The sequence below is a fragment of the Sceloporus occidentalis genome, unplaced genomic scaffold, assembly GCF_023333645.1.
Source record: "Sceloporus occidentalis isolate IW3139 unplaced genomic scaffold, rSceOcc1.0.p SCAF_111, whole genome shotgun sequence".
In the NCBI taxonomy this organism is placed as follows: domain Eukaryota; kingdom Metazoa; phylum Chordata; class Lepidosauria; order Squamata; family Phrynosomatidae; genus Sceloporus; species Sceloporus occidentalis.
Window position 1 is genome coordinate 1,151,434 of NW_028317091.1, and position 10,518 is coordinate 1,161,951.

General features: G+C 35.8%; 2 protein-coding genes across 2 annotated transcripts; both read right to left on the bottom strand.

The window, feature by feature from the left end:
* Nucleotides 1-119: 119 nt before the first annotated feature.
* Nucleotides 120-1,061, bottom strand: LOC149282875 (olfactory receptor 5V1-like). Its single transcript, XM_089497954.1, has one exon. It carries the CDS (start codon nucleotides 1,059-1,061, stop codon nucleotides 120-122), a length of 942 nt encoding a protein of 313 aa, XP_089354080.1.
* A 5,639-nt stretch (nucleotides 1,062-6,700) lies between these two features.
* On the bottom strand, nucleotides 6,701-7,624 carry LOC149282876 (olfactory receptor-like protein OLF3). The gene has a single exon (XM_089497955.1). The coding sequence runs from the start codon at nucleotides 7,622-7,624 to the stop codon at nucleotides 6,701-6,703; it is 924 nt and encodes a 307-aa protein (XP_089354081.1).
* Between the last annotated feature and the right edge of the window lie 2,894 nt (nucleotides 7,625-10,518).

The window sequence follows — 10,518 nt, forward strand, 5'->3', positions numbered from 1 at the left end:
ACATTAAATATTTTGCACAGGGGAATGTTTTGTGAAAATAAATAAAATTTAATTAATTTTTAATTGTTAATATTACTACTATAATTCCGTTTGATTAAGGATTATGCTTCTAAAATTATTTATCTTTCTAGAAACAAAGAATTCCTATTTAGCATCTTCCTGAAAGCACCTTTTACTTCATTGTTTCTCAAACTGTATATCAAAGGGTTTAACATGGGAGTCACAATAACATAGACGACAGATATGTACTTGTGTTTTTGTGAAACCTGCTTGGTTGGCCCCAAGTACAAAGACATACTGGTCCCGTAAAACATTAACACTACGGTCAGATGGGAAGCGCATGTTGAAAAAGCTTTAGCCCTTCCTTCCGCAGAATGGATTTTCAATATGGACGCTATAATACACATATAAGAAACTAAAATAAAAGCAAAAGGGACTAAAAGTGTGAAGAAACTTCCAAAAATGATTTTGCTTTCATCAAATGAAGTGTCTCCACAAACCAGTTTCATTAAAGCTATAATTTCACAAATAAAATGATTAATTTGGTTTCCTTTGCAGATGGGACGTAGGCTTGACACTGTAGGAAGGATAGAACAAACAAAGCTCCCCAGCCATACCACAACTGTGATATTTTTACATATCCTCCAGCTCATGATGACCGTATAACGCAAGGGGAAGCAGATCGCTACGTAACGGTCGTACGCCATCGCCGCCAGCAGGATACATTCCGTTTCTCCTAGGAAAAGACTTATATTCATTTGTAAACTGCACCCAATGTATGATATTCTTCCTCTTCTTGCAGATAGCAGATCTGATAACATTTTGGGGACTGTGCTCAATGTGTATAATAAATCCAGAAAGGATAAATTGCAGAGAAAATAATACATAGGCGTGTGCATACGAGAGTTGGCTATAACGGCGCATATTAAAAAAATATTCCCAAAAATGGTCAATATATACACTAGTAAAAACAAGACAAAAAGTAGTTTTTTAGTCGTCTGGTTCTGAGAAAGTCCAGTAAGAATGAATTCAGTTATAACAGTTTGGTTCTCGATCTCCATTTTCACAAGTCATATACTAGGATTCATCACTGTAATAAATGTATAAGAATCGTAAGAGAGAGGAAGTACTGTACGCCATCTCCGCCATAGCTTCCACTTAACCCTAGCTAGCAGTGTCCCTCGGCGTTGCCACCTGCACCCTTAAATAAAGTATTAGTTGCAAGAGGGCACATTTTTTAAAAAAAAAAAATCCTTACGAAAATGGCTTGCACAAAATCTACATCATAATTTCCAAAATGTTAGCTCACATCCTAAGGCAAGAAATGCCAACAAGAGCAAGTGAAAAATAATTGATTATACGCGGAGGAGTTTGCACTTACCAAGGCACGTTTCCCATTTATAGAAATGTTTCAAAACAATTTTTTTTTTTAAAAGTCCAGGAAAACAGATATGGCGAAAACTTAAAGGCTGACAAAGAAGAAGACTACAAAAATGGATATCTATTGTTCTCAGCATTTATTTAAGTTCTTGGACAGGGCATGAAATGTCAACAAGGAAATCAAAATGCAATCAAGACATTTCAAAGTAATGATTTTGTCTTAAATCACTTATATATCACAAGTCATATAAGACAATGTTAAAACGTTTCATTGTAATTAAAATTATGGCACCTGTTTTTCTCATTATCTTAAGTTTCATTTTTTTAAATTCAATTTATTGTTTTCCCTAAACCAAGTAGCTAGACTGTCATAAAGATTTGAGAAGAAACTTTTTTTTTTTTTCATTTTTAGAGGAACAGTTTATTACTGTAAAACCTCACAAAAAATAATTGTTATCTAAAAATGAAATTTAGTACTAGAGTAAAAATGCTTTATAACAAGAGTATTTAACATATCCAATAGTTAATGGAAGTTGACTCAGGATTTGCAATATCATTTGTAACAAAGGTTTTTGCTTAAATTTCCTACATAAAGCTGAGATGAACTAGACTTAAATCTGACTTCACGTCTTTTTTCAGTGAAAAATGTGGAGATTTTGCACAAAATTACTACAACTGGTTTCTGCTTGCAATATAATACTTTAGAAAAATAAATTATTTTAAAGAACCAATATTTCTCTAAAATAGTTCTCTGTTCTTCAGAAAACGTAACTATAAAAAAGCCTATTTTTAATTTTATTAAGCCTTTTAAAATATAGAATTCTTATCCAAAATTCCAAAGCAAAGACAATGACTTGCACTCCTAATAATTATGATTGCAATTTAAATTGAATTTATTTATCATTTAATTTTGAAAATATCACCCAACCTCTTCCCCACAAGTGTCTCATCTTGATTTTTCACTTTAGATTGTGATATATCAAGGAGTAAAAAGATTCTACGGGAAGACTAGATGGACTGAATGGTTCTATATTTCTGCTTACCTGATCTTACAGATGGTTTGGTGAGTTGCAAATCAGTTCCAAAAAATGTAGACACAGACTCCCACTAATTTACATGCATATGTAGACGTGCACATACCACTGGGTCTTTCTTGAGTCAAATATAAAAATATACAAAAATGTGAAAATGTATTTTATAAGAAGGATATATATTAAAATGTAAATGACCTTTCCGTTCATTTTTATGTTCAAACTCATCTTCCTTTGTCTGGGTTACAAGTTCCATTATAAGCACTTTCCATTCGGTTTGTTAACTCCTGAGATTAATTAAAGCTTCGGTCCTCTTCGCGGGTTTTATCCCCCAAGAAAATTACAATTATGTGGCCATTATGGAATTTCATATTTATTTTTATTTCTTTTACTTTGAGAACATCCAAAGACATAGATTCGGAAATAATACCAATTGTGTTTGCCAAAAATTCTGTATTAAAATGTATGTAATGTAATGTCATTTATAAGATGAATGAAAATTATTATTTTAATTGGTTTAAGATTAAATGGGAACCTTTAGCATCTTTTCTTTTTTACTATTTTTTACTATAAAAAAAAGATTACAAAATTATTGCGCAATAGCCGAGCAAAACACTAATGAAAGTCTATGGAAGAAGAGATTTAATTAGGATTACCATAAAGCATCAGCTCAGTGTGCTGTTTGAACCAGAAAAGTCACTCAACATATCACATGACTGACAACAATGGCAGCCTTTCAAATTTGGCTATTCTTCATGTTTTGCTGCTTCCCAGTAGATTTAAGCTTGTAAGCCTTATTATTTAGCAACTAAAAACCACTTAAGTCCATCTCTTTTTGTTTGGCGTGCGCCCCCTATTAAGTGTTACTTGATTTAGTAATACTGTATTTCATTTTGGCACCTCTCATGGGGCTTCCTGACATTGCGGGCAGGGCCGGAATGGGAATTAAAATCAACCCTGGAAATATTTGGACACCAGCCCTATGTATTATATCGCAAGCTTGAGCTCTTGTACCCACATGCCTTACACACGCCTCGCTCAGCCACACTATTTACCATCCAATAGCTATAAATGTCTCTTTTTAAAAGTATATTAAATTGTTCCTTTAAGACAACAGAATACCACATTATTATTAAAATCCCAGGAACCAAAAGTGTTAAAAGCCCAAATAAGTACCTGGGAATGGACAGAATCTTAACTCCTCAGCATCCATGTGTGATGAAAAAAGATGATATCAGAGTTTGACAGATGAATGAGAAAATCTTATATGATGGGATTGGGAGTGCATCAGTACACTAAAAAAGTCATGATACACCTGAAGCCACAATTTACCGCCATTAATCCTTTTTAATAAAATATGCAGATTGAAATAGACTAAAAAACACAAAGCCTTCACTTTTCCTCTAACTGATTTCTGGGCCTAGAATGTTTTGTCCTCTGAAGTGAGTACACATTCAGGAGGGCGTTTTATCTCTGGATGAGCGAAAATTAACTAGTTCTATTTATTCCTACAGAAAGTAAAGTGCCAGGAACAGGCTCTGTCACACTGACACCCAAACACACACCAGGACAGACTCTGCCACACCGACACCCAAACACACACTCCAGGACTGGCTCTGCAACATCCACACACACACCAGGACAGATTTTGCCACACCGACACTCAAACACACACCAAAAAAGGCTGTGCCACACTGACACCCAAACACACATACCAGGACAGGCTGTGCCACACCAACACCTAAACACACACATACACCAAGACAGGCTCTGCAACATCCACACCTAAACACACACACACCAGGACATGCTCTGCCACACCGACACCCAAACACACAACCAGGACAAGCTCTGTAATATCCACACCCAAACACACACACCAGGACAGGCTCTGCCACACTGACACCCAAACACACATACACACCAAGACAGGCTGTGCCACACCAACACTCAAACACACCCACACCAGGGCAGACTGTGCCACACCGACACCCAAACACACACACATCAGGACAGGCTCTGCAAGATAAAAAAAATCCTAAAAAATCTATTTTCTACATTGTTTTGTCATTAACTGCCCCTTTTGTATTTTTGCCCCAGCCAGGCCCCCATTAGTATTGATTAATGTGTCCCACCACACAACCTTGTGTATTGTCCCCTTTTGTATTTATGCCCCCACACCCTTGTATATTAATTTATGTGATGCCCCAGCCAACCCCTTGACTTGTCTATTGATGCCCTCACTGCCATGTGTATTACCCCCAGCCACCCCTCCCATTGATTTTGTAATACCACAACCCAGCCAACCTCCTTTTGAATATGGGTCCGCTTTCCTATAACACCTAACTATTGTTTTGGTAATACTTACATTTTTGTGTTTTTTTCCCCCTTCTTTCTTTCAACATGACAATCTTCTCCCTGTCAGGAGGAACGCTTCTGTGGAACGTCACATCTTAAAAGGGGCGGGACAAAGAGCTGAGGCACTGCTGCTACTGGGCGGCACGGTGTGTGCACACTGGCCGCTTTAACTTCATTGGGGCGGCCAGCGGAGGCGGTCTTACAGCCAGATGATGGCTGCTTTGAATTTCGTGGACGAATGACACCAACTGGGTCATTGCCAAAAGCAGACGTAGCAGAGATACGGCAGCCTGAAGTGGAATACACTCAAGGACCTGCTGGAGTCACCAAGTCCAAGGTGGCACCTTTTCTGTGAGCTAATGGAAGGAGATTGTGCTAGCGACACGTCTCAAGAAGCTACAGAGACCTCAGACAGTGGGAAGTACAGTGGCATCTGACCCTGTGTCTGGCCCTGCTGGGTAAAGATCCAGTGGTCTTGCTGCCCAGCTACTATCCCTGCCCGAAAGAACCTTCCGTATGAGATATTCAAAGGGCAGGTATAGTAGCTGGGGCAGTGTATGTATATATGTGTGTGTATGTGTTTGGGTGTTAGCGTGGCAGAGTCTGTCCTGGTGTGTGTGTCTGGGTGTTGGTGTGGCACAGCCTGTCCTGGTGTGTGTGTGTGTGTTTGGGTGTGGATGTTGCAGAGCCTGTCCTGGTTGTGTGTTTGGGTGTCGGTGTGGCAGAGCTTGTCCTGGTGTGTATTCGGGTGTCGGTGTGGCAGAGCCTGTCCTGGTGTGTGTGTTTGGGTATCAGTGTGACAGAGCCTGTCCTGGTGTGTATTTGGTTGCCTGTTTCCTGGCACTTTACTTTCTGTAGGAATAAATAGAACTAGTTAATTTGCACTCATCCAGAGATAAAACACCCTCCTGAATTTGTAGTCACTTCAGAGGACAAAACATTCTAGGCCCAGAAATCAGTAGAGGAAAAGTGAAGGTTTTGTGTTTTTTAGTCTATTTCAATCTGCATATTTTATTAAAAAGGACTAACTTCAACGATCACCTCCTAAACTTCAATGGTGTCGCTTCAAATGACTTCATAGCGTGGATTTCAGCGACACCGAACACCCACCACAGGATGCTCTGTGACCGCTGTCATTGCGAGTGATTTTACCAAGATGGCGGCGCGTCCTTTGAAAAAATAAAGAAGTTGAAAATGTCGGGAGATGTTGCTGAACACATATTGGTGTGATGTGCGGCAGGGACATATACCAGGAACTGTGAATTCATACTTAAAGCAAAATGTGTGTGAAATAAAATGTAAAAAAATGACTACCACAAAGTTTGACAAAGAGTGGTGGTAGAATTAGTGCACGGAAAGAGTTAAAGTACTAGCATTTGAAATACCCTGGGGTGTCTAGTCTTCAAAAATATATTGTTTGAGGGGTAAACTGAATTGGTCGGCTTCTAAGATACCCAAAATATCACATGGGGCAGAATTACAAGATTTGGGAAACATTATTTTGAAATAGCAAAATGTACCTGTACTTATTGCCCCATAATGTGCAAAAAAACCCAAAAAACATTGGGTATTTCTAAACTCAGGACAAATAGTAGAATGTAATTAGCAGTTTTTTTCATTGGCTTTTATAGATGAGTAAAAGTTTTTTCAAGTAACTTTTTTTGCAGTAAATAATATGATACAATCAAAATAATAAAATCTAAAGAGAGCCCTTCTTGTCCTGAGAAAAAAAACCATATATAACTTGTGTTGGGTCAGTAAAGGGGAAAGAAGAAAATTACAGCTAAAAACGAGCACCGCAGAAATGTTAAAACAGCCATTGTCACTAAGGGTACAAAAAATAAAATCAGCCATTGTCACGAAGGGGTTAAAGTAGGTTATGATGATTAAGCTTCACAAATAGTCACACATTTTAACTATAAAAGACAAAATCATGACCTACTGAATACTTTCATAACTGCACCTTTAACTTCATTATTTCTCAAACTGTAAATCAAAGGGTTTAACATGGGAGTCACAATAACATAAAAGACTGTGATGTACTTGTGTTTTTTTGAAAACTGTTTTGTTGGCCCCAGGTACAGAGACATACTGGTCCCATAAAACATTAATACTACAGTCAGGTGGGAAGCGCATGTTGAAAAAGCTTTAGTCCTTCCATTTGTAGAATGGATTTTCAATATGGACGCTATAATACACAGGTAGGAAACTAAAATAAAAGCTAAAGGGACTAAAAGTGTAAAGAAACTTGCAAAAATGATTTTGGCTTCATCAAACGAAGTGTCTCCACAAACCAATTTCATTAAAGCTATAATTTCACAAATAAAATGATCAATTTGGTTTCCTTTGCAGATGGGACGTAGGCTTGATACTGTAGGAAGGACAGAACAAGCAAAGCTCCCCAGCCATACCACAACTGTGATGTTTTTACATATCCTCCAGCTCATGATGACCATATAACGCAAGGGGAAGCAGATCGCTACGAAACGATCGTACGCCATCACTGCCAGCAGGATACATTCAGTTTCTCCTAGGAATAGACATGTATTCATTTGTGAGATGCACCCAATGTATGATATTCTTCCTCTTATTGTAGAAATCAGATCAAGTAACAGTTTGGGGACAGCGCTTGTTGAATAGAATAAATCCAGAAAGGATAACTGGCAGAGAAAATAGTACATAGGCGTGTGCATACGAGAGTTGGCTATAACTGCGCATATTAATAAAATGTTCCCGAAAACAGTCAGTAAATACATGAACAAAAACAAAACAAAAAGCAGAATTCGAGTCCTCCAGTCCTGGGAAAGACCGGTTAGAATAAATTCTTTTACCACAGTTTGGTTCTCGTTCTCCATTTTCATGAATTATGTATTGGAACTTATCGCTATAAAAAGAAAATAGGAACTGTTAATACTAAACAATTTTATTTGTAGCATTAGATGAGGTATTATTGGATGAGGATTATGCAAAATAATACATAGAAACCACCATAATCATAAAGTGATTTCATTTATATTTATATTTTTATTTTTTAATAGTATTTTTTTTTTTTTTTAAATTCAGATATCAAACATATTGACCCAATCTTAAGAGGTGAAAAATGAGCAATACACCATTACATGAGACGAGGAAAGTAACAGTATTACTGAGTGACTGGATGGCTGGGTATACATGCACGAGGGGGTTATTCAGGTGACACCGTTACATATGGAACAGGAAATTCAGTCAGTAGTATTGTGTTATAAGTTACTTATAACTTGGTTGCTTTGACTAAGACAATCCAATCAATGTTAAATTAGAACTCACAGCCCATTGAATGCCTTGGCTGATGTTTGTGGGTTTAAGAGGTGGTAAGTAGTTCTCCTTGGTTAAATGGGTACTGTATAGCCATTAGTTTTAGTAAAAACCAATCCAGAAACTCATCGATAACCTCAGTTATCAAACCAGAATGAAATGAAATTAATTAATTTTGGAAATGCCAAGGAAACTTAACACTGTGTTTACTGAATGGGCAGAAAAAATATCAATGCTGACTTTTTATTAAAAAAAAAAGTTGCTTGATAATCGGATACACCCAGGCAGGTGAGAAGTGTGGTGAATTCATTTTGTTTTATGAGACTGGATCTGACCGAGCAGGACCGAGCCTTCTAGGAATTGGGGGGCTTTCTGTTGTAATCAACTCAAAATAGTACAATTAACAGAAAAGTGAACAAGCAGAGGAAAAATACCTAGAATTTCCCATTTGGTCAGAACCATTGGGCCCATCTAGTCTGCCTGCTTTTCCTGCTCTAAAGACCCAAAACCTTGAATGTTTTTTTGTCTTGACCTCATAAGGAGGCAGAAAGTTGTAAGTCCTTTACTAAGATGACATTTGAAAACCATCAGAACTCTTTCCTTGGAAGTATAAATTGTCAGGAATCACCAACACAGACCATTTTAATTACCACATTAGTACAAGATCTATACAACAAACCCATTTATATGCATTTATAGTCAGAGGACACACTCCTACTACAAACATACTACTCACATACTACACACATACCACACATACTAGACACATACTACTCACATACTACTGACATATTACTCACATACTATACACATACTACACTAATACTACTCACATACTACATACATATTACTCACATACTACACACATACTGCACTAATACTACTCACATACTACACACATACTACTCACATACTACACACATACCACACATACTACTCACATACTACACACATACTACTCACAAACTATACACATACTACTCACATACTGTACACATACTACTCACATACTACACACATACTACTCACATAGTATACACAGGGATAGATAGAAAAGGAAGGAGAAATTAGAAAATACGTAGACAAAAGCTAGAGGGACAGGTGGACCCATGAAATGAAGTGTTGTACATATGACATGACATGTGCACACTTTTAACCCTTATTATCTGAATATTTTTATTAACATTGCAAGATATATCTAAAAGTGGAAAAACTGATTCTATTTTAAAGCTTGCGTACCAACATATAAATAAAATAGAAGGTGACCTCACTCAGCCACCAATAGATAAGAAATTTACATCATTGTTAGCACCTTTTACAGGTAATAAATATCGCACTCTCTCTCCAAAAATTAAGAAAACATCACGTTGTATTATTATTTTTGTATATATATAATATACTAATCTAAACTTTTTTTGGGGAAAAGTGATTATTTCATTTTTGAACCATGAGCTACAAGAATAGAACAGACCCATTTTGTCCATTTAGTCTACCTGTTTTTCCTGCGTTAAAGGCTTAAACATATATCAGGGTAACATTTCAAAAACATTTCATGAAAATACAAAATTGTCTAAAAATATAGATTGTCTAAAAATTCCCATCACATTTATTATCCATAAAACCACCCTATAAATATATATTGTAGAAATGTAGGCAACAGTTACTACTAGGTAAGATAATTCTAAATATACATTCTAATATATATTTATACCTATTTCTAATAAATAGTAGTAATTCAAATATTTGTTAAAAGTGTCAATGTTTTGTATTAAAAATAATGATTTATTATTCTATTATCTTGTCTTTGTACTTGATAGTATGTATAATGCTAAACACATAAAACTTTGTTTTTTTGTTGTTGTTTTTTCTGCACATTACTATTTGGAGTTGAGTTTAGCAATTTAGCTTTTGTACTAAAAACAGTATTAAAACATTTATATCTGTATTAAAACAATTTCCTCTTGTGCCTGGCTGCTATCTTAAAAAACATAGTATAGCTTGCATGATAACATTTAGATAATGCTCACATTTTAATAAATTAGACTTGAATGATCTTTTAAATATATATTTATTTTGGTAAATGTTATTCTATTTATATTTGCTTTGAAAACTTTAATACTAAGGCAATATCAAAAATTAGATGCCCAAGAGTGGGACGGGTACTGATGAGCTTTGCTTGCAATTGTGACATTAATAACAATAATAATAATAATAATAATAATAATAATAATATTTTTGCTAAACAAAATAAACAATGTAATAAAGTTATAATGTAATTGTAGCAACTTCAATGTTATTTTGATCCTAATAAAAAGTTTTTTGTGTTTCAGAATAATCAATAAATATGCGATTCGTTTGTGAGCGCTGTCATGTACATACCCAATCCTTTTTGTTGCGTCGATTATTAAAAAATATAAAACAGAATAATAATAAATAATAAAAATGAAAAAATATA